Source organism: Nerophis lumbriciformis, linkage group LG19, assembly GCF_033978685.3.
Source record: "Nerophis lumbriciformis linkage group LG19, RoL_Nlum_v2.1, whole genome shotgun sequence".
NCBI lineage: Eukaryota > Metazoa > Chordata > Actinopteri > Syngnathiformes > Syngnathidae > Nerophis > Nerophis lumbriciformis.
Window position 1 is genome coordinate 34957576 of NC_084566.2, and position 25463 is coordinate 34983038.

A 25463-nucleotide genomic window follows, 5' to 3' on the forward strand; every position below is an offset into this window, starting at 1 on the left:
TGTAAACCTTCTGATCTCTCTCTCTCTTTCTATGTCTACTACTTGCTGTACATATCCTACCAAGTCAGACCTACGTTGTTTCAATATCCATTTCTCTGTTCTCAATTGTTGATGACTGATGATAACAACCAAACCTAACCCCCCCCCCCCCCCCTCCTCCACACCCCGAATTGTAAATAATGTAAATAATTCAATGTATACACCCTGATGATTATCTTGTGTGATGACTGTATTATGATGATAGTATATATCTGATAGTATATATCTGTATCATGAATCAATTTAAGTGGACCCCGACTTAAACAAGTTGAAAAACTTATTGGGGTGTTACCATTTAGTGGTCAATTGTACGGAATATGTACTTCACTGTGCAACCTACTAATAAAAGTCTCAATCAATCAATCAAAAGTATATGCTGATAGTATATATTTGTACCATGAATTGATTAACGTGGACTTAAACAAGTTGAAAAACGTATTCGAGTGTTACCATTTAGTGGTCAATTGTACGGAATATGTACTGTACTGTGCAATCTACTAATAAAAGTTTCAATCAATCAATGTCATGGTATTGTATCTAAAGTTGTGGGCGGTGAATGTATTTCAAAATGCGAAATATATGGAAGAAAACAAAATACAGCAAGAAAAGGGCTGTTATTTTTACTTTATTGTACCACTTCCGGGATTGAGCACAACTAATGACGTCAACGGCAGTCTCCCCACACACACACACACACACACGCGCGCACAAAAATGAACAGTCACGCAGGAAAACCTTAATTTTGTTCAATATTTGTAACTCTTTGTATTTTAATCAATAATTGAGGGAAAAAAGAGGAACAAAAGAAAAAAAATTAAGTTACTAGTTTCTCCCCATGCTACTACTTTTGGAGTTGAGAGCAACACTATGACGTCACCAAAAGCTTACGGCACACAAAACAGGAGCTCAACTGTCAAAGGCGCAATTAATAGTTCAGTTTATAAACAATCTCATTAAATTGTGACAATGTGATCGGTGTAACGGTAGGTTGTGTATGGAATAAAGACTAAACAAAGACAGTGAAGTATCTTAGTGTATTCTGTGCTGCTACTTCCGGGTTAAAAAAAAACAAAAAACAACAAAAAAAAAAAACTCGCGTCCCTACGTCACCGGAAACGTGACCAAAAAAGGAAGCAGCAGCTCAGTTGGGTCAAAACATAAACAGAACGAGCAACCTTGTTTCTTCTTCTTATGCTCGCCGTCAACAATGTGGCGTCTTCGTCTCTTTTTGTCACAGCCTGCCCGCTAGAGAGGCGTTTGCTTTAGCAAGCGGTGACGAAAGCAAAGCCGCAAAAAAAAAAAAGGGAAAAAAGATTAGGACTCAGCTAAAAGAAGTGCGGAGCGTCGGGCCTGCGAGGCGAGCTAGCTTGTTAGCCGCGCTAGCCTGCAGCGGAGCTACCAAACAGGTGTTTTACAACAACGAGTGACAGCTGTTGATATTTGTTAACCATGCACATGCTATCTTGTCACGGTATTATCATATCAGTGTCACACCATTGTGCTGTTACTCGGCTTTGTGGGGGGGCTGAGAAGGTAGACAAGTGCACGACTCTCACCAAAACAAAAGTGGGCCATTTCGTCAGGCCTGCACGTCAGTTTTTGTAACCGAGTTGTTTTAAGTATGCCGTCACAAAGCGTCTCTAGGTGTATTCTGCATGCTGGCTAGCTAACCTAACAGGCAGTGCATGCTTAGTCTTAAATGCACAACGAAACAATGTTAACTTTTAGAGTTGACCACTTTCAGTTTCAGTTTGTGCAAATGTATATAAATCACCTTTTGTGTGTGTGTGACAGACTCACCAGAGACTCCATGATGGCGGAAACCGATGGCAAAGCCAGATCGCTCAACGGTAAAGGCAATCGGGTTACTTTTGGGGGGTCTTCATTCTGATAGGTGTGTTTTTTTTCTTCTCCTAGGGGCTTCTGGAGAGGAGGAAGACCAACAGGAAGAGGGCGCTTGCAAAAGCAAAAAAGGTACCGTGGAAATGAGTTTACCATCTTTTTACAGGTGTTGGGCATTGGTAGGGATGATGTTTGATAAGAAATGATCGAGTTCGAGCCCATTATCGAATGCTCTTATCGAACCGATTCCTTATCGATTCTCTTATCGAGTCCAGATAGGGTTTGAAATAGGAAAAAAACACACAATATTTGGTTTAACAAAAGCTCACTTTTATTATATAAGAAAAAAATAAAATGTAATAAATAAATAAATAAATATTGACTGTTACTAGGGATGTCCCGATCCAGGTTTTTGCACTTACGATCCGATACCGATATTGTTTTTGCATTTCCGATCCGATACCGATACTGACCGATGCTGGCCTATCCGAGCATGTATTAAAGTTTAAAGTTATTTAGCCTACTTAGTTGTCAGAATCATGTTGAAAATGGTTTTAGTACTCTTGATAACAACTAGCCAGCTGAATTAGGGGAGTTTGAATAATACACAATGGTTGGTAACAAGAAACTGACCTGTTTATTCAAGGATAAACACAAAATAGACAAAATTATACATGACAAACAGAAATGGCATCACTGAACTAGGGCTGGGCGATATGGCCTTTTTTTTAATATTGCGATATTTTAAGGCCATATTGCGATACACGATATATATCTCGATATTTTGCCTTAGCCTTGAATGAACACTTGATGCATATAATCACATCAGTATGATGATTCTATGTGTTTTGATTGATTGATGAGACTTTTATTAGTAGGTTGCACAGTGAAGTACATATTCCGTACAATTGACCACTAAATGGTAACACCCCAATAAGTTTTTCAACTTGTTTAAGTCGGGGTCCACTTAAATTGATTCATGATACAGATATATACTATCAGATATATACTATCATCATAATACAGTCATCACACAAGATAATCACATTGAATTATTTACATTATTTATAATCCAGGGTGTGGAGGGGGGCGCCAGATGTAAGTGTCAAAAAGACAGCCAAAAGAGTTTGATATGAGAATAAATCTAAAGTTAAAATATAGGGTAGAAATGCACCCATTTGCAGGAAATGTAGTCTTGATTTTCAAAATTTTCTTTCAAAGCTTGCATGTCTACATTAAAACATTCTTCTTCATACTGCAATAATATATGCTACTTTTAAACTTTCATGCAGAGAAGGAAATCACAACTAAAAAAATCACTAATTTCTTCATACGGTGTTGATGTGGAAATTTTTGCCTCTGCATTTTGATGGTGTGGACGTGTGGCACCGAATGGAGATAAGCGTCTCGACAGACGTCACAATATTTGAACAATGATGACGAAAACTGTTTTCTCTGTCGTGTCCGTGTGTCGAAAATTGTTATGCGCTTATTTTTTTATTTGATTTTGTGCGTGGCATAGATTTGCTATGCGCAGAGGACGCTTAAACAGTGCGCAATTGCACAGGCGAGCACCTTAGAGGGAGCGTTGCTCACACGGCTGCGCTAGCATCACAGCTAACGTTAACCATGCTGCTACCTCTCTGCTCGGGAAGGACGTATACGTATGTGACGTATGTCGTGACAGTATGTGACGTGTGTAAGAAGGTGCACTTGCTGTCTGTGAGAGGGAGACACAGGAAAGAGTGAGAAGAGCCTGTCGTGTAATGCCAGCAGCTAAAAGCAACTGCGTGAGAATTCACAGACATGTGGATGTGTTGAAGGTGTGCTGGAAAATGCGGAACGGAAATTACGGAGCAGCAGAAAAGTGAAATGTATTATTTAAATCGGTGTGTTGGAAAACACGGACCGGAGTTTTTTTTTTTAAACTGGATCTGGATCGGCATTTTCCCATGCCTTGCCGATACGCAATTTTTAGCAAATATCGGCAGCCGATCCGATCCAAATATCGGATCGGGACATCCCTGACTGTTACCCCCCTAAAAAAATAAAATAAATACATATTGACTGTTACCCAAAGTATATTAAGTGGGATTTTTCAGAAAAACAAATATATATACAGTAACACAAAAACAACCTGTCTCTGTGATCACTATAGGTGTATAAATAATAATATAGTGTTAAATAAAATCAGTCCCTTGGGCACAAAACTGAAAATAATACAGCTCTCCAAAAAGTGCACTTCTGCTGCTGTTTGACATAACTGTTTGTTATGATGCTTTGACATTTTTGCACTTTATTTCTTTATCGAAAGAAAATTCTATGAAGAGAAAAGTTGTTTGCAAATGTGGTTACAATGTTAAAAAAATGAAAAGTTACAGCTAAAAAAAGAAATACACTTTATTGAGTTAACATTATTTCTTCATAGGGGGAAAGATGTGATGTTATGAGCTAGGGAATATAACAACTACACTACCCAGCATGCAACGGGAGTGACGAGCATGCGCGGTAGCCCCGAAAAGTGTTGTTGCATGTCGCCACCCGGCAGCTAAGAATGAGGTTATGAGCACGCTGTGAAAGTAAAGGTCAAGAACTCAGCCAGCACGCCTCGTCTGCATCATTTATAATTAGACAGACAACACATATACAGTGTGATTTTGTTTTGTTTACAAGGAAAGAAAAACTAAAGTTAAAAAAGGGAGATATGTTATATGTATGTGCTGCGGTTGCTTTAAGAACGTTGCGACAGCTGCCGTAAAGGAAGTGCGTTGCTAGCCTGGTTGCTATGTTTCCGGTTAGTCGTAAAAGTGTTCGTCATGTGTTTGTACCCTGCTCATATCTCTCAGTGAAGTTATTCATTGGATAATACCTTTTGTTTTGAACTTTCTTACACCTTGGAGCGCTTTTTCCGGTCCATTGTTTTTCCTGCTTTCCCTATCTGCGCCTAATGACTGAGCTACGTGACGTCATTTCTTGTGATGTCCCACGGGGCATTTCTGGTCGGGACGGGATTTGTTCACAGGGATTCGAATAAAGAACCAACTCTTTTTCTTTACTATAGTGGTCTCGATAACGGGTACTGGTTCTCAAAAAGGGATTAGAGTCCAAAGACTCGGTTCTTTTCTTATCGAACAACCGGGAAAATCGGTTTCGCGTATTATCTCTAGGCATTGGTGATAGAATTTGCAACAAGTAAGGTAGGAAACATGGTAAAGCGGCAAGGTTAAAGGATATGTTTTCAAATTGTAGGTTAAAGTAACACAAAATATCACATACTTTTTGTGGCCGAAGGACTCGTCATTTTAAGTACCGTATTTTTCGGAGTATAAGTCGCTCCGGAGTATAAGTCGCACTGGCCGAAAATGCATAATAAAGAAGAAAAAAAACATATATAAGTCGCACTGGGGTATAAGTCGCATTTTTGGGGGGAATGTATTTGATAAAAGCCAACACCAAGAATAGACATTTAAAAGGCAATTTAAAATAAATCAAGAATAGTGAACAACAGGCTGAATAAGTGTATGTTATATGAGGCATAAATAACCAACTGGTATGTTAACGTAACATATTATGGTAAGAGTCATTCAAATAACTATAACATATAGAACATGCTATACGTTTACCAAACAATCTGTCACTCCTAATCGCTAAATCCCATGAAATCTTATACGTCTAGTCTCTTACGTGAGTGAGATAAATAATATTATTTGATATTTTACGGTAATGTGTTAATAATTTCACACAAGTCGCTCCTGAGTATAAGTCGCACCCCCTGCGACTTATAGTCCGAAAAATACGGTGGAAGACACGCATGCATATGATCACGTTTCATCAAACATATTAACGTTGTTGCCCTAGGGGAAACTGGGTAACACATGGCACACTGACAAAGCTTAACCTATTGTTACTATAACAATCTACAAGGTTAATATAGTTGGCTTCTCTTTCTTCCTCTCCATTTGTCTGCTTTCTTTTGAATTTCAAGTTATCATTACGTATATGTATTGTTGCATTTGAACTAGAGATGTCCGATAATGGCTTTTTTGCCGATATCCGATATTCCCCAACTCTTAATTACCGATACCGATATCAACCGATACCGATATATACAGTCGTGGAATTAACACATTATTATTCCTAATTTTGTTGTGATGCCCCACTGGATGCATTACACAATGTAACAAGGTTTTCCAAAATAAATCAACTCAAGTTATGGAAAAAAATGCCAACATGGTACTGCCATATTTATTATTGAAGTCACAAAGTGCATTGTTTTTTTTTAACATGCCTCAAAACAGCAGCTTGGAATTTGGGACATGCTCTCCTTGAGAGAGCATGAGGAGGTTGAGGTTGGGGGGGTTTGGTAGCGGGGGGTGTATATTGTAGCGTCCGGGAAGAGTTAGTGCTGCAAGGGGTTCTGGGTATTTTTTCTGTTGTGTTACGGTGCGGATGTTCTCCCGAAATGTCTTTGTCATTCTTGTTTGGTGTGGGTTCACAGTGTGGCGCATATTTGTAACGGTGTTAAAGTTGTTTATACGGCCCCCCCCTCAGTGTGACCTGTATGGCTGTTGACCAAGTATGCCTTGCATTCGCTTGTGTGTGTGAAAAGCCGTAGATATTATGTGACTGGGCCGGCACGCAAAGGCAGTGCCTTTAAGGTTTATTGGCGCTTTGTACTTCTCCCTACGTCCGTGTACAGTGGCGATTTAAAAAGTCATGAATTTGACTTTTTGATACCGATACCGAAAATTTTGAAACCGATACCGATAATTTCCGATCTTACATTTTAAAGCATTTATCGGCCGATAATATCGGCAGTCCGATATCGGACATCTCTATATTGAACAATTGTATTGTTGATAATAGAGGTAATTATTGTTATTATTCATTATCAATAGTGCTATTTCTATTGGTATTTGTATTGCTCCATGTGTAGTGTAATAATGCTCATTGTCATTTCTGTATTTATTTATTTCACTAACTGATGCTTTGCTGTCACTTTTACCATCATATTTATACATATCCTATTTGCTGATGTTGTTCTATTGTTATTGTTATTGGCTGTTGTTTTTGTCTCTCTGTCTTATCCCTTATCTTATTTTCTTGTACATATCCTATTTGCTGATGTTGTTGTTATTGTTGAGTTTGCTGTTGTCTCTCTGTCTTATCCCCACAATTTCCCCCTCTGTTTTCCTTTTTTCCTCTTTCTATCTACTCCTGCTCCGGCCCGGCTGCACCAAATAATAATATAAATCCACTTAATAAAGTCAAATACAAATAAGGCATCAAGAGAATTATCCCACACCTCTCTTTTGTAAAGTGCATTTGTACAGCCGATATGGGCATCTACATCAACTATATGATTTGCCTCAGTAGCTGGACAGGACAAAAAAAAAACTAAGTAGAAGTGTGGTGATAACCATAGAACAGGAAGTCGAGGTTACTGTTATGCAGGGAAGTGGTTCACATGTGTCTGTGTGGCTGTTCACTACAACATTGATTAAAGAACAAAGTTAAGACTCACTGTAGTGCATGTTTGTCACTGGGAAGTCACACATCGGAACTCTTAAATCCATTTTCTTAGATGCAGCATTAACACCTTACTGTCGTATTCTTGGTGTACCCTAAAAAAAAAAAGACACAGGAGAAGCATCGGGAGACAAGAAGAAAGTGCCGGGGAAAAGTGAGCTGAAGGCAAACCAAGACACCGAGGTGGAGGACGATGAAGAAGACACAGACAGCATGGACGGCAGCGGTCTCTACTCGCTGACTGAGGACGGCCAGCGAGAGAGCGAAGGAGACGGACGAGACGGGTCGAAGGACAAGGAAGGCGGGAGACGGGCCGCCCGGAAGAGGAACAGACCTTGTAGCGGAAGCAACAACAACAACAACAACTCCTCCAGCTCGGATGAGGACGAAGAAGATGAGCATAAAGACGAAGAAGAAGACGACGAGGAGGAGGAGGATGACAACGAGGCGATAGAGGCGTGGCTGGGCGCCGAGCTGCGAGACCTACGCGGGCCCGTGTGGCGCGCCATCCCGTCGCTGCGCTCCAGGGAGATCGGCCGGGAGGCGCAGCAGTTCGTGAGGCGGGTGTGCGGTGCCCGCGGCTTGGTGCAGAGGCTGGAGCTGCAGGGCCGGCTGGAGAGGCACTCGGGGTGCGTCAACACGCTGCACTTCAACCTGTCGGGCACGCGCCTCGCGTCCGGCAGCGATGACCTCAGGGTGGTCATCTGGGACTGGGCCATCAGGCGCGCCGAGCTGGAGTTCGACAGCGGACACAAGAGCAACGTCTTTCAGGTGAGAGATGGCGTGGAGAACGGGTTCTCTGCAGTCAATGTCTCTTACTACAATAAACAAAGCCAATATTTAAAGCTGCCGCAATTAAAATAAATCCATCATAATCAGAACGTTTTCCTTTTGAAATACTAGGGGTGTAACGGTACGTGTATTTGTATTGAACCGTTTCGGTACGGGGGATTGGGTTCGGTTCGGAGGTGTACCGAACGAGTTTCCACACAAACATATTAAGTAGCCGCCTCCGCTTCCTTCTGCCTCTCTCTGTCAGTCCTCTACACAGCACCCAGCATTGTCCCACCCACACAACCATCTGATTGGTTACAAACAGAGCGGTAACAGCCAATCAGCAGTGCGTATTCAGAGCGCATGTAGTCAATGCTTAGCGTTTAGCACAGGGGTCGGCAACCCGCGGCTCCGGGGCCGCATGCGGCTCTTTGATCACTCTGATGCGGCTCAGCAGCTTACTTGCTGAACCCCCCAATTGTCCCATGAGATTTCCGGATTTCAGTGCCTCTCGCAGAAAACTCCCGGGATTAATATTCACCGATTTACACCCTTATGGCTATAATAAGGGTGTGCTATGATGGTACAACATTTAGCGCCCTCTACAATTTGTATTAACAGCGTGTCAGCACACGTATGTGACAGCAAGGCATACTTGGTCAACAGCCACACAGGTTACACTGACGGTGGTCATATAAAACAACTTTAACACACTTACTAATAATGCGCCACACTTTGAACCAAAACCAAACAAGAATGACAAACACATTTCGGGAGAACATCTGCACCTTAACACAACATAAACACAACAGAACAAACACCCAGAATCCCATGCAGCCCTGACTCTTCCGGGCTCCATTATACACCCCTGCTACCACCAAACCCCCCCCCCACCCCCCTCTCTGTGCGTCGGTTGAGGTGGGCGGGGTTTGGTAGCGGGTCTGTATAATGTATCCCGGAAGAGTTAGGGCTGCATGGGGTTCTGGGTATTTGTCCTGTTGTGTTTATGTTGTGTTACGGTGCAGATGTTCTCCCGAAATTTGTTTGTCATTCTTGTTTGGTGTGGGTTCACAGTGTGGCGCATTATTAGTAAGAGTGTTAAAGTTTTTTTTTTTTTAATACCGCCGCCGTCAGTGTGACTTGTGTGGTTGTTGACTAAGTATGCCTTGCTGTCACCTACGTGGGCAAGCGGAAGCCGCGTACAACGTGTGGCTGATCAGGTTCGCTGACTGCAGTGAGTGCTATATGCTGTACCATCACGGCACGCATGACGCTGACAAGCGCCATTCATTCAAAACCTGCGTGCCGCACCAGCTTTCAAATTCCACATAAAGGTGTGGGCAGCGTGACGGAGACCACTGGTTATACATATCACAAAGCATGTTTTGTATGCAGTGTTATTTCATTTAAAATTTCAAAAAAAATTTGCGGATCCCATTGTCTTCTATAATTTGTGAAACTGGTCAAAATGGCTCTTTGACTGGTAAAGGTTGCCGACCCCTGGTTTAGCAGGTAAGCATCAGGCAGCGGACTCTCCCCAAATTATAATGAACACTCCCAGTCAACTACTAGTAACATCAAATGAGCCCGTTGACCTTCTAGAAATATAAAAGGCAGCTCAGCTCGCTCGCAGTCCTGGCTTGAGGTGAAGGCTAATTCGCTTTTAGCGTAACGTTAGCTCATTTTGTGTGTGTTACGGACAGCAAAGCCCTGTCTGTCTGTTATTTCACTTTACCTTTTTCTGTGTTGATTGAGCTGTGTCGAAGCAGCAAAAAAGGACATTACCGGTATGTTAAATGAAGAGTTTCTGTCTCTGATAGTTGATATAATAATGTAACTGCATCATTAAGCCTACATGAACTCCATGGTGTTCAGGGATGAATAGTCTCTCCTATTGCTATTGTATCATTTTTTTCAGCTATAGTTACATTAATCATTAGTAATGCAGCAGCCTAATTTTGAATGGCAGGGTCCCTGCTATCACATGTTGATAAAAATATAACATTTACATAATAAATCAACTACAGGCTTCCCAAATGCTGAAATAAATTAAGCATGATGAGTTGACTTGATACTTTAATGTTGCACTTTTTATATGTAGAAGAAAAGTTTTGTCATTTTATTTAATCTGAGCAACAACCTGAGGCAGTTTAATGTTGATTAACGTGGGCAGAATTATTATAGTGTTCCCAATGTTAAAAGGATAAAGCCATTGTTTACAAATTTGGTAAATAAATAACCCAAAAATTAAAATTTAGTTTTCTTACTGTACCGAAAATGAACCGAACTGTGACCTCTAAACCGAGGTACGTACCGAACCAAAATTTGTGTGTACGTTACACCCTTAACTAATACAAACATGAATTTATATTTTTCCACTTGAAGAAGTTGTAATCTTGAAAAACTCACTTATGTAACATCCTCTGTGACTCCCATTTGTGGCGGCCTGCCACAAATACTTTTGGGCCATTATTAATCAATTAATTGTTCCCTCTGCCAGAAAATTAAGAATTGTTGCTGTTGTTTTGTCTAATATCAAAATAGTTGATGCGGATCATTTTTAATACGTTACCTTACTGTTACATGAAAAGCCTCAACTTCTTTGTGTGTATGCAAGCAACCCCCGCCTCCACCCACAGAGACAAAGATAGCATAAACTGACAAGAGGCTTAACGCAAGTGTTTTTCATTCCGCCATAGATAACTTGAAAAGTTATTGGCAAACTTCCATCTACCTTTCAGGGAACGTCGGGAATGGGATAACAAACCAGTGGCCACTTTTTAAGGCTTTGCGGAAGTCTGTGCTCTGAGTGCTTTTCTCGTTTTTATTGTTAAATTTCCCATTACACAAGAGGTGTCCAAAATATGGCCTGTGAGCCTCTTGCAGAACACAGCATGGTTTTTTATGGTTATTTATGGAGATGGCCGATACTATCGGCTGATAAATGCTTTAAAATGTAATATCGGAAATTATCGGTATCGGTTTCAAAAAGTAAAATGTATGACTTTTTAAAACGCCGCTGTGTACACGGACGTAGGGAGAAGTACAGAGCGCCAATAAACCTTAAAGGCACTGCCTTTGCGTGCCGGCCCAATCACATAATATCTACGGCTTTTCACACACACAAGTGAATGCAAAGCATACTTGGTCAACAGCCATACAGGTCACTCTGAGGGTGGCCGTATAAACAACTTTAACACTGTTAACAAATATGCGCCACACTGTGAACCCACACCAAACAAAAATGACAAACACATTTCGGGAGAACATCCACACCGTAACACAACAGAACAAATACCCAGAACCCCTGGCAGCACTAACTCTTCCGGTATGCTACAATATACCACCCCCCACCTGAACCTCGCCCCACCTCAACCTCCTCATGCTTTCTCAGGGAGAGCATGTCCCAAATTCCAAGCTGCTGTTTTGAGGCATGTTAAAAAAAATAATGCACTTTGTGACTTCAATAATAAATACGGCAGTGCCATGTTGTCATTTTTTTCCATAACTTGAGTTGATTTATTTTGGAAAACCTTGTTACATTGTTTAATGCATCACAACAAAATTAGGCATAATAATGTGTTAATTCCACGACTATATATATATCGGTTGATATCGGAATTGGTAATTAAGAGTTGGACAATATCTGAATATCGGCAAAAAAGCCATTATCGGACATCTCTAATCTCTAGTTATTTATAATGTAACAAGAAAAAGATTAAAATATTGTTTTTCTGTTTCCTTAGCTTTTTGGTTTTTATTTTCTACTGACATATTTGCTATTCTGTACACGTATTTGTTTATTTTTCACCCGGTAAAGTGTGTTTCAGTTGTTTGAAAATGCTCTATAAATAAAATGTATTATTACATTTTGATAACAATAACTTGGGGTGCACAATAAATATTGGAACAGTATTTATGCTATCGAGCAATTATGATATCACACCGATACATCTGATTATATAAAAAACAGCTCAGATAACCAGTTTAAAAAAAATGCTCCAATGAGGCGTGATTACCCATATTGGGCTAAAAGTAGGTTAGGGTGGGGAAATCAAGCAGCCTTTTTCTTCTGGCCTGTCATAAACTTCTCCTGAGTTAATTGTAAACAAACATGGCGTCAATCGCCTGGAACTTCCTTAGTTTTAGAGGAGTTTACACATGCTATTTGCACCAAATGTTCTGCAAACAATCCGCAGGGAGGGTAAACCACTGCGCATCAGAACATCAACTTTGTTCGCTACTACGGTGTTTTGAAAACCTACAACAACGCCTGCTGCTAAAGAAGCTGCCACAAGCCAGCCACAGAGAAAGGTAGGCACAAATGACAGTTAAATCAAAATAAAAAAAATTAAATACTCAATTATCGGTATCAGTCTTGAGAAGCAGGAAGTTATCTGTATTGCTTGAAAAAATATTGTGCATCCCTAAAAATGACTCAAAATAACACATTGATTTGCCTTTTGAATATATGTATGTTTTTTAGCCTTTTAAAAGAGCATGTGTTATAGCCAATTATGCAACTCAGACTATGACATTATCTTGGCCCCCACCGACACAAAAATCATAAGAATGGTAAATAACACGAGATAGTATCAAATGTGACTGTCATTGGCTACTTCAATTGATTTAACTTGAGGCTACAGATAAACGTTTGCTTATGTCGAAAGAAAATTACATTATCTCCACTCGGGATGTCCCGATCCAGGTTTTTGCACTTCCGATCCGATACCGATATTGTTTTTGCATTTCCGAACCGATACTGACCGATACCGATACTGGCCTATCCGAGCATGTATTAAAGTTTAAAGTTATTTAGCCTACTTAGTTGTCAGAATCATGTTGAAAAGGGTTTTAGTACTCTTGATAACAACTAGCCAGCTGAATTAGGGGAGTTTGAATAATACACAATGGTTGGTAACAAGAAACTGACCTGTTTATTCAAGGACAAACACAAAATAGACAAAATTATACATGACAAACAGAAATGGCATCATTGAACTAGGGCTGGGCGATATGGCCTTTTTTTAATATTGCGATATTTTAAGGCCATATTGCGATACACGATATATATCTCGATATTTTGCCTTAGCCTTGAATGAACACTTGATGCATATAATCACAGCAGTATGATGATTCTATGTGTTTTGATTGATTGATTGAGACTTTTATTAGTAGGTTGCACAGTGAAGTACATATTCCGTACAATTGACCACTAAATGGTAACACCCCAATAAGTTTTTCGACTTGTTTAAGTCGGGGTTCACTTAAATTGATTCATGATACAGATATATACTATCAGATATATACTATCATCATAATACAGTCATCACACAAGATAATCACATTGAATTATTTACATTATTTATAATCCAGGGTGTGGAGGGGGGCGCCGGATGTAAGTGTCAAAAAGACAGCCAAAAGAGTTTGATATGAGAATAAATCTAAAGTTAAAATATAGGGTAGAAATGCACCCATTTGCAGGAAATGTAGTCTTGATTTTCAACATTTTCTTTCAAGGCTTGCATGTCTACATTAAAACATTCTTCTTCATACTGCATTAATATATGCTACTTTTAAACTTTCATGCAGAGAAGGAAATCACAACTAAAAAAATCACTAATTTTTTCATACGGTGTTGATGTGGAAATTTTTGCCTCGGCATTTTGATGGTGTGGACGTGTGGCACCGAATGGAGATAAGCGTCTCGACAGACGTCACAATATTTGAACAATGATGACGAAAACTGTTTTCTCTGTCGTGTCCGTGTGTCGAAAATTGTTATGCGCTTATTTTTTTATTTGATTTTGTGCGTGGAATTGATTTGCTATGCGCAGAGGACGCTTAAACAGTGCGCAATTGCACAGGCAAGCACCTTAGAGGGAGCGTTGCTCGCACGGCTGCGCTAGCATCACAGCTAACGTTAGCCATGCTGCTACCTCTCTGCTCGGGGAGGACGTATACGTATGTGACGTATGACGTGACAGTATGTGACGTGTGTAAGAAGGTGCACTTGCTGTCTGTGAGAGGGAGACACAGGAAAGAGTGAGAAGAGCCTGTCGTGTAATGCCAGCAGCTAAAAGCAACTGCGTGAGAATTCACAGACCTGTGGATGTGTTGAAGGTGTGCTGGAAAATGCGGAACGGAAATTACGGAGCAGCAGAAAAGTGGAATGTATTCTTTAAATCGGTGCGTTGGAAAACACGGACCGGAGTTTTTTTTTTAACTGGATCTGGATCGGCATTTTCCCATGCCTTGCCGATACGCAATTATTGGCAAATATCGGCAACCGATCCGTTCCAAATATCGGATCGGGACATCCCTAATCTCCACATTTTGTGAGTGTTGTTTAGTTTGTTTATTTTTTGGCCTATTGATTATAGAAAGACTTTAATAAATACCAGGAAATACTTAAATATTTGATCATTAGAACAAATTATAAACTATTTCCCCAAACATCATTAAAATAAAAGGCAGGGAAGCCCGAGGCTGCGGACTAAATGCTTCACATTCAAAGGTCAGAGATTGTTGTGGTACAATATGAACATGTCAACACATAAAAGCAGTCTTAATGTACTGGACAGGAGTGTGCAAACATGCAAGCTTGAGGAACTATATTCCATCCACTTACCACTATTCAGTGTTGTGGCTTTGACTATATTGCTGATGAGGTGTTTCGGTGTGTCACTATGCACCCACAGGCTAAGTTCCTGCCCCACAGCGGTGACTCCACTTTGGCCATGTGCGCCCGAGACGGTCAGATCCGGGTGGCCGAACTCTCCGCCACGCAGCGCTGCAAGAACACCAAGAGAGTGGCGCAGCACAAAGGCGCCGCGCACAAGGTGAGTATTTTACGCGCCGTTACCCACAATGACGTTGTTTCTCACCGGTTCTTGTTTTATTCCAGCTGGCCCTTGAGCCTGACTCTCCCTGCTCCTTCCTATCAGCGGGAGAAGACGCTGTGGTGTTTGGAATCGACCTAAGGCTCGACCGGCCCGCCAAGTGAGCGCGAGTTTTGTTACATTTTGTTTATTTAACACATTTCAGCTCAAAGCCAAATGCGATACTGCCGTCTTGTGTAATGAGCAAACACCTGGCTTACTGCAATATGTCCGATTATGACGAAACTGTATACATCAGTTGATACTTGGGGCATGTATGCTTGAAACTTTGTGGAAAGACTTTCCGCCGAACCCCTGAGGCTGACTCACCGAACCCCGAGGGTTCGATCGAACCCAGGTTAAGAACCACTGTACTAGTGCTAATGTAGTCGAAATATTAGTACTAGGGATGTCCCGATCCAGGTTTTTGCACTTCCGATCCGATACCGATATTGTTTTTGCACTTCCGATCCGATACCGATACCGATAATGGCCTATCCGAGCATGTATTAAAGTTTAAAGTTATTTAGCCTACTTAGTTGTCAGAATCATGTTGAAAAGGGTTTTAGTACTCTTGATAACAACTAGCCAGCTGAATTAGGGGAGTTTGAATAATACACAATGGTTGGTAACAAGAAACGGACCTGTTTATTCAAGGATAAACACAAAATAGACAAAATTATACATGACAAACAGAAATGGCATCACTGAACTAGGGCTGGGCGATATGGCCTTTTTTTAATATTGCGATATTTTAAGGCCATATTGCGATACACAATATATATCTCAATATTTTGCCTTAGCCTTGAATGAACACTTGATGCATATAATCACATCAGTATGATGATTCTATGTGTTTTGATTGATTGATGGAGACGTTTATTAGTAGGTTGCACAGTGAAGTACATATTCCGTACAATTGACCACTAAATGGTAACATCCCAATAAGTTTTTCCAGGGGTCCACTTAAATTGATTCATGATACAGATATATACTATCAGATATATACTATCATCATAATTCAGTCATCACACAAGATAATCACATTGAATTATTTACATTATTTATAATCCAGGGTGTGGAGGGGGGCGCCGGATGTAAGTGTCAAAAAGACAACTAAAATAGTTTGATATGAGAATAAATCTAAAGTTAAAATATAGGGTAGAAATGCACCCATTTGCAGGAAATGTAGTCTTGATTTTCAAAATTTTCTTTCAGGGCTTGCATGTCTACATTAAAACATTCTTCTTCATACTGCATTAATATATGCTACTTTTAAACTTTCATGCAGAGAGGGAAATCACAAAAAAAAAATCACTATTTTTTTCATACGGTGTTGATGTGGAAATGTTTGCCTCGGCATTTTGATGGTGTGGACATGTGGCACCGAATGGAGATAAGCGTCTCGACAGACGTTACAATATTTGAACAATGATGACGAAAACTGTTTTCTCTGTCGTGTCCGTGTGTCGAAAATTGTTATGCGCTTATTTTTTTTATTTGATTTTGTGCGTGGCATAGATTTGCCGTGCGCAGAGGACGTTTGAGCAGGCGCGCACCTTAGCGGCTGCGCTAGCATCACAGCTAACGTTAGCCATGCTGCTACCTCGCTCTCTGCTGGAAGAGGGCGTATACGTATATGACGTATGACGTGACAGTATGTGACGTGTGTAAGAAGGTGCGCTCGTTGTCTGTAAGAGGGAGACACAGGAAAGAGTGAGAAGAGCCTGTCGTGTAATGCCAGCAGCTAAAAGCAACTGCGTTAGAATCCACAGACCTGTGGATGTTCTGAAGGTATGCTGGAAAATGCGGGACGGAGCTTAGGGAACAGCAGAAAAGTGGAATGTATTATTTAAATCGGTGCGTTGGAAAACACGGACCGGAGTTTTTTTTTAAACTGGATCTGGATCGGCATTTTCCCATGCCTTGCCGATACGCATTTTTTTGCGAATATCGGCGGCCGATCCGATCCAAATATCGGATCGGGACATCCCTAAGTAGTACTAATAGTAGTGGTAGTAAACATAGCAGTTTAGGAAATTTAATTATTAGTAGTTGTAGTAGCAGTAGTAAGAGTAGAAGTCGTAATAGTAAAATAAATAACAGTCGCGGTAGTAGCAATAGCAGGAGTAATAGTGGTACTTGCAGTTGTACTGTTGAAAGTAGCAATAGTGGTGGTGGTGAAGTGAGTAGTAGTAATAATAGTAGTAGAAGTAGTGAGAATGGTCATTGTAGTAATGGTGGTAGCAGTAGCAGCAACATTTAAGGTAGTAGCAGTAACAGTAGCACTAGTATTCGTGGTAGCAGTATTAGTATAGGCCCAATGACCTCATGTCCAAATACTTTTGTCCATATCTGCTATTAAGAAATATGTTTTTGCTGACAGGGTGTTTTTATTGCTTTGTGTGGCAGTAAGCTGGTGGTGGTGAAGGAGGGTGACAAAAAGGTGGGCCTCTACACCATCTTTGTCAACCCAGCCAAGACGCACCAATTTGCTGTCGGCGGGAGGGACCAGTATGTTAGGTACGCATGATGAAGATGATGATGATGATGATGATGATGATGGCCCGAGACTTCATGTTGGTGTTATTACTGGCTCTGTAGGATTTACGACCAGAGGAAGATCAACGAGAACGACAATAACGGCGTGCTGAAAAAGTTCTGCCCTTCCCATCTGGTGTCCAGCGAGTCCAAAACCAACATCACCTGTCTGGTGTACAGTCACGACGGCTCAGGTGCGCACAATTCAAAACAGGGGAGCACGTTTTGACGGCTTGAAAATGTTTCAAATCTGCTGCATGCAGAGCTGCTGACCACTTACAACGATGAGGACATCTACCTGTTTGACTCCAACCACAGCGACGGCGCAGACTACTGCAGGAGATTTAAGGGACACCGCAACAACGCCACAGGTGGGACGAGCCCGTTGACTTTTAGACCATTGACAGTAACTCCTTCACGTCTTTCTGGCAGTGAAGGGCGTCAACTTCTACGGGCCGAGCAGCGAGTTTGTGGTCAGCGGGAGCGACTGCGGACACATCTACCTGTGGGACAAACACTCGGCTCGCATCGTCCAGTTCATGGAGGGGGACATCGGGGGAGTGGTGAGTATCACCTGTGTCAATAATTAAAATTAGAGATGTCCGATAATGGCTTTTTTGCAGATATCCGATATTGTCCAACTCTTAATTACCGATTCCGATATCAACCGATATATGCAGTCGTGGAATTAACACATTATTATGCCTAATTTTGTTGTGATGCCCCGCTGGATGCATTAAACAATGTAACAAGGTTTTCCAAAATAAATCAACTCCAGTTATGGAAAAAAAATGCCAACATGGCACTGCCATATTTATTATTGAAGTCACAAAGTGCATTATTTTTTTTAACATGCCTCAAATTTCGCGCAAAATTTAAAATTGCACTTTAGTAAGCTAACCCGGCATGTGTTGCAATGTTAAGATTTCATCATTGATATATAAACTATCAGACTGCGTGGTCGGTGGTAGTGGGTTTCAGTAGGCCTTTAAAAGTAGAACCCAAAACCAGTGAAGTTGGTACGTTGTGTAAATAAAAACAAAATACAATGATTTGCAAATCCTTTTTAACCTATATTTAATTGAACAGACTGCAAAGACAAGATACTTAATGTTCGAACTGGTAAATGTATTTTTTGCAATTATTAGCTCATTTGGAATTTGATGCCTGCAACATGTTTCAGAAAAGCTGGCACTAGTGTCAAAAAAGACCTGAAAAAGTTGAGGAATGCTCATTAAACACTTATTTGGAACATCTCACAAGTGAACGGGCTATTTGGGAACAGGTGGGTGCCATGATTGGGTATAAAAGCAGCTTCCATGAAATGCTCAGTCATTCACAAACAAGGATGGGGCGAGGGTCACCACTTTGTGAACAAATGCGTAAGCAAATTGTGGAACAGTTTAAGAACAACATTTCTCAACCAGCTATTGCAAGGAATTTAGGGATTTCACCATCTACGGTCCGTAATATCATCAAAGGGTTCAGAGAATTTGGAGAAATCACTGCACGTAAGCGGAAAGGCCGTGACCTCAGGCGGTACTGCATCAAAAAGCGACATCGGTGTGTAAAGGATATCACCACATGGGCTCAGGAACACTTCAGAAACCCACTGTCAGTAACTACAGTTTGTCGCTACATCTGTAAGTGCAAGTTAAAACTCTACTACGGAAAGCGAAAGCCATTTATCAACAACACCCAGAAACGCCGCCAGTTTCGCTGGGCCCGAGCTTATCTAAGATGGACTGATGCAAAGTGGAAAAGTGTTCTGTGGTCTGACGAGTCCACATTTGTTGTTTGGAAACTGTGGACGTCGTGTCCTCCGGAACAAAGAGGAAAAGAACCATAGGCGCAAAGTTGAAAAGCCAGCATCTGTGATGGTATGGGGGTGTATTAGTGCCCAAGACATGGGTAACTTACACATCTGTGAAGGCGCCATTATTGCTGAAAGGTACATACAGGTTTTGGAGCAACATATGTTGCCATCCGAGCAACGTTGTCATGGCCGCCTCTGCTTATTTCAGCAAGACAGCCACGTGTTACAACAGCATGGCTTTGTAGTAAAAAAGCGCAGGTACTAGACTGGCCTGCCTGTAGTCCAGACCTGTATCCCATTGAAAATGTGTGGCGCAATATAAAGCCTAAAATACCACAACAGAGACTGTTGAACAACTTAAGCTGTACATCAAGCAAGAATGGGAAAGAATTCCACTTGAAAAGCTTCAAAAATTGGTCTCCTCAGTTCCCAAACATTTACTGAGTGTTGTTAAAAGGAAAGGCCATGTAACACAGTGGTAAAAATGCCCCTGTGCCAACTTTTTTGCAATGTGTTACTGCCATTAAATTCCAAGTTAATGATTATTTTCCCCCCAAAAAAATGAAGTTTTTCAGTTGGAACATTAAATATCTTGTCTTTGCAGTCTATTCAATTGAATATAAGTTGAAAAGGATTTGCAAATCATTGTATTCTGTTTTTATTTACCATTTACACAACGTGCCAACTTTACTGGTTTTGTAGAAAAAAAATATGCCTCTTTCAAGATGTGTAGCAAAGCATGCCTTTTTTATGCAAACTGGTGGGCGTATACATTTATTATCTAGCCAATGACGGGTTTGAAGCCATATCATGTCCAGAAGGATGTCCATGATGTTATGAAAAGCCACTATTTCAAAAGCGAGCATGTGATTGCCTCTTCTGTCAAAAGTAAAGAGTTGAGTTCTCATGTGTGTTGCTACTAAAAAGGCTCTAGTGATGCGTTTTACTGTTAAAAGAGCACTTAAACGTCACTGCACAAAATGGGAACCTAAAATGATTCCACAAGGGTTTAAAGGCAACTTATGTTGTACTCGTGTGGCATAGGTGAACTGCTTGGAGCCACATCCCCACCTGCCTGGAATGGCCACCAGCGGCCTGGATCACGACATCAAACTGTGGGCGCCTACCGCCGAGACCCCCACTGGACTGAAGGGCCTCAAAGAGGTAAGCAACCCTTTCTAATTGTCACTTTTAAGCCAACCACGATAAACTAGGGGTGTAACGGTACGTGTATTTGTATTGATTCGGTACGGGGGGTTCGGTTCGGTTCGGAGGTGTACCGAACGAGTTTCCGCACGGACATATTAAGTAGCGTAACAAATGCACACCGAGGCACAACACATGGCTTGCTAGCAGCTATCGGGCTAGGATAGACTGAGCATACGTCCTCTTTTCACCGGACATGTCCTCTTTTGTGGAGCTGTCAGGGCGGAGTTTCTTAAATGCCTCAAATGTCCGGCATTTTGAGTTAGGGTTGCGTGTATTGTCAATGTACGTTCAGGGTTAAGAAGGGGTTAAAAACAAAATAAATTGTGCACGCAGTAGCATTGGTGAGGGAGGGGCAGAGACAGAGAGAGAGAGAGAGAGAGAGTTATGATAAACACGCATGCGTCGCCAGGTTTTGCTTTTTATCCATATATTTATCAGATTTAATTTTTTATTATCTACAGCATGGGTGTCAAAAGTGTGCCCCGGAGGCCTTTTGCGGCCCACAGCTAATGTTTTAAAGGCCCACGGCACATTCTAAAAATACTATTAAAATAAACAAAAACATTACTAAAGTGAAATAAAAAAGCTTAAAGGTTAAATGTAATTTAGAAAAAGTTGCAATGTTGACTAATAAAACACAGCTGTTTTTTTTCTCTTTCTTCTCAAAACAATGTTATTATGAATTATTGACCTATCCAAGGTTCCGATTACTTCACATCAAATATTCCACTAAGAAAAATATTTTTGGTGGAAGATTTTGCAAATTTGGTAAATAAATAACCCAAAAATGTATATTTTGTTGTTTTCTTACTGTACCGAAAATTAACCGAACCGTGACCTCTAAACTGAGGTACGTACCGAACCGAAATGTTTGTGTACCGTTACACCTCTACGATAAACAGTACTGTATTTTTTGGACTATAAATCGCTCCGGAGTATAAGTCGCACAGGCCGAAAATGCATAATAAAGAAGGAAAAAAACATATATAAGTCGCACTGGAGTATAAGTCGCATTTTTGGGGGAAATGTATTTGATAAAAGCCAACACCAAGAATAGACATTTGAAAGGCAATTTAAAATAAATAAAGAATAGTGAACAACAGGCTGAATAAGTGTACGTTATATGAGGCATAAATAACCAACTAGTATGTTAACGTAACATATTATGGTAAGAGTCATTCAAATAACTATAACATATAGAACATGCTATACGTTTACCAAACAATCTGTCACTCCTAATCGCTAAATCCCATGAAATCTTATACGTCTAGTCTCTTACGTGAATGAGATAAATAATATTGTTTGATATTTTACGGTAATGTGTTAATCATTTCACACATAAGTCGTACCCCCGGCCAAACTATGAAAAAAACTGCGACTTATAGTCCGAAAAATACGGTATCAGATTTAATTTTTTATTATCTATAGCAGGGGTGTCAAAAGTGTGCCCCGGAGGCCATTTTCGGCCCACAGCTAATGTTTTAAAGGTCCACGGCACATTCTAAAAATACTATTAAAATAAACAAAAACATTACTAAAGTGAAATAAAAAAGCTTAAAGGTTAAATGTAATTTAGAAAAAGTTGCAATGTTGACTAATAAAACAAAGCTGTTTTTTTCCTCTTTCTTCTCAAAACAATGTTATTATGAATTATTGACCTATCCAAGGTTCCGATTACTTCACATCAAATATTCCACTAAGAAAAATATTTTTGGTGGAAGATTTTGCAAATTTGGTAAATAAATAACCCAAAAATGTATATTTTGTTGTTTTCTTACTGTACCGAAAATGAACCGAACCGTGACCTCTAAACCGAGGTACGTACCGAACCAAAATTTTTGTGCACCGTTACACCCCTACGATAAACAGTACCGTATTTTTCGGACTATAAGTCGCTCCGGAGTATAAGTCGCACAGGCCGAAAATGCATAATAAAGAAGGAAAAAAACATATATAAGTCGCACTGGAGTATAAGTCGCATTTTTGGGGGAAATGTATTTGATAAAAGCCAACACCAAGAATAGACATTTGAAAAGCAATTTAAAATAAATAAAGAATAGTGAACAACAGGCTGAATAAGTGTGCGTTATATGAGGCATAAATAACCAACTGGTATGTTAACGTAACATATTATGGTAAGAGTCATTCAAATAACTATAACATATAGAACATGCTATACGTTTACCAAACAATCTGTCACTCCTAATCGCTAAATCCCATGAAATCTTATACGTCTAGTCTCTTACGTGAATGAGATAAATAATATTATTTGATATTTTACGCTAATGTGTTAATCATTTCACACATAAGTCGCACCCCGGCCAAACTATGAAAAAAACTGCGACTTATAGTCCGAAAAATACGGTATCAGATTTAATTTTTTATTATCTATAGCAGGGGTGTCAAAAGTGTGCCCCGGAGGCCATTTCCGGCCCACAGCTAATGTTTTAAAAGGCCCACGGCACATTCTAAAAATACTATTAAAATAAACAAAAACATTACTAAAGTGAAATAAAAAAGCTTAAAGGTTAAATGTAATTAAGAAAAAGTTTCAATGTTGACTAATAAAAGTGAAGTGAAGTGAATTACATTTTATATAGCGCTTTTTCTCAAGTGACTCAAAGCGCTTTACATAGTGAAACCCAATATCTAAGTTACATTTAAACCAGTGTGGGTGGCACTGGGAGCAGTTGGGTAAAGTGTCTTGCCCAAGGACACAACGGCAGTGACTAGGATGGCAGAAGCGGGGATCGAACCTGCAACCCTCAAATTGCTGGCACGGCCGCTCTACCAACCGAGCTATTAGTCGTCATAAGTCGCTCCTGAGTATAAGTCAAACTATGAAAAGAACTGCGACTTATAGTCCGAAAAACACGGTATGTCTTTCTATTCTTTTTAACGCACCTGAAGGTGATGAAGAAGAACAAGCGGGAGCGTGACGAGGACAGCGTGCGGCACGGCGATCAGTACGACACGCAGCTGCTGTGGTTCCTCATGAGGCACATGAGGAACAGGCGGCCCCCCAGGGTAACTACAATAAACAACCACATGATCAAACCTCCAACGACACACAAACATAAGAACCGTTGTATTATGCCAACTCTCGAATTGGATCTGATTGTACCTAATATTGTGACCAGACCCGCCGCGAGGGGGCCGACGCCGACACCGACGAGTCCTGGAGCTCGCCGGACAGTTCGGACGAAGAAGAGGGGGGTCCGGATCACGTACAGTGCATGTCGTCCTGAACCACAATCCACAGTCACTGTCCTGTGGAAAAACATGTATCTCCCCAAAAATGGAAATATGGAATTACATGCTTTGCAATGGAGAGTGACTATGCATCTACACACATACTTCATTGCTCTTGTATTAACACACACACACATGCAGATTTTTGCTGCCCAGGGAAAGAGAATGAGTCTCCAAATTTGTCGTCCAAAAAGGCAGCAAACAAGTATGGCGATACCTGCTTCTCAGTGGTCAGCAATCATACACTGGCTTTTTTTCTTTTCTTCTGGCACGCACACATTTCAGACACAGCGAGAGGTGCAAGGTGACAACATCGACTGCAGCGCCATAGTGAAATCCCTCTTTTCTTTTAGACCTGAAACGACCTCTTGTACCCTACACCAGCACGTAGACCCGCCCCTTCTTTGTAACGACACACCTTTTTTTGGCCCCGCCCACCCCACTATTGAACGCACGTTGAATCAGGGATCTTGTAGTTTAGCACAAATGTGCAGTGATTTTATTTTTTTGCTTTTTTTGTGGGTTAGGTGCTAATTTTTGCATCTTTTTGTTGCACTTGAGCCTTTTTGATGAGACTCTGAAGGAAGGAGTATTATTTTGTTGCTTCCAGTCGCCCTTCCTTCTCATCCCTCTATCCTGGACAGGAAACCCATTCTTAATCATATCGTGGAGCTTTTTTTTTTTTTTTGTCTGTTGGTTTTGTTCCTCTGCAGAATTAGAACCAGATCATGCGGTTTGCTGGCACCCCCAATCTTTAGTCCAAAAGAGGAAAGGTGGTTGTTTAGGGGGGGGGGGGCGAGGCTTGAAGAAGTGTGCTCGCCCGTTCTTTGTTGTGTGAGAGCGATGAAGACAAGCTTTTTTTTCTCGTTTTTCGAGAACTCCAGTTATGTAGTTTGAATTTAATTGTACATAATATAAATATGAAAACTGTAAAAAAAAATAAAAAGGATTAAAAGATGCTGTTTGATTCTAAAAAGTAAAAATAAGATGTCAAAATCAGTTTGATTGGTCGCAGAGGTTTATATTCGATACAAAGACAAAATACTTTTAAGAAAAAACTTGACGCACCTTTTCTCCTCCTTTGACTGTTTTATTACAGTATTAAGCGTTGATGTGGAAAGCAAACTAATGTGTTTTGGTCAATCTTTTTCCCTACAACCACCACACAGTCCATTACAACATAACTACTGGTTCAGCTGAAAATATGTTCAAATATTTGTGCAATAAAAAAATACAGTACTCTTGATCCTGCTTCTTGTCCTGGTCGCAATTATTCTATTGCTTTAAACATTTTAGTGTCAATGTTTTATGTCCTCTATACCAGTGGTTCTCAACTTTTTTTCAGTGATGTACCCCCTGTGAATTTTTAATTCAAGTACCCCCTAATCAGAGCAAAGCATTTCTGGTTGAAAAAAAGAGATGAAGTAAAATACAGCACTATGTCATCAGTTTCTGATTTATTAAATTGTATAACATTGCAAAATATTGCTCATTTATAGTGGTCTTTCTTGAACTATTTGGAAAAAAAGATAGGTTTTTATTTATATTTATAAAGGATTTTTGAATTGTTGCTATTTTTA

General features: G+C 40.4%; 2 protein-coding genes across 6 annotated transcripts in view; one reads left to right on the top strand and one right to left on the bottom strand.

Moving 5' to 3' along the window:
• Nucleotides 1-7521, bottom strand: part of LOC133618464 (guanine nucleotide exchange factor VAV3-like) — a 150524-nt gene extending 143003 nt beyond the window's left edge. For all 3 annotated transcript variants that reach the window (XM_061978845.1, XM_061978843.1, XM_061978842.1), the window contains exon 1: nucleotides 7406-7521. In XM_061978845.1, coding sequence (XP_061834829.1) covers nucleotides 7406-7457 — 52 coding nt within the window. In that variant the 5' untranslated portion in view covers nucleotides 7458-7521. The remainder of the gene's footprint in view (nucleotides 1-7405) is intronic.
• dcaf8 (DDB1 and CUL4 associated factor 8) lies at nucleotides 1161-25134 on the top strand. 3 transcript variants are annotated; one of them, XM_061978847.1, is made up of 13 exons: nucleotides 1161-1445; nucleotides 1834-1889; nucleotides 1957-2013; nucleotides 7520-8181; nucleotides 14886-15026; nucleotides 15092-15186; nucleotides 17478-17588; nucleotides 17670-17800; nucleotides 17870-17977; nucleotides 18039-18169; nucleotides 20467-20586; nucleotides 23542-23658; nucleotides 23772-25134. In XM_061978847.1, exons 2-13 carry the CDS (start codon nucleotides 1850-1852, stop codon nucleotides 23877-23879), a joined length of 1821 nt encoding a protein of 606 aa, XP_061834831.1. In that variant the 5' UTR covers nucleotides 1161-1445; nucleotides 1834-1849; the 3' UTR covers nucleotides 23880-25134. The 3 variants fall into 3 exon arrangements, with proteins under 3 accessions (XP_061834831.1, XP_072771345.1, XP_061834830.1); XM_072915244.1 differs by having other exon boundaries at nucleotides 1957-2006; nucleotides 7512-8181; XM_061978846.1 differs by lacking the exon at nucleotides 1161-1445 and having other exon boundaries at nucleotides 1452-1889.
• Nucleotides 25135-25463: the final 329 nt, after the last annotated feature.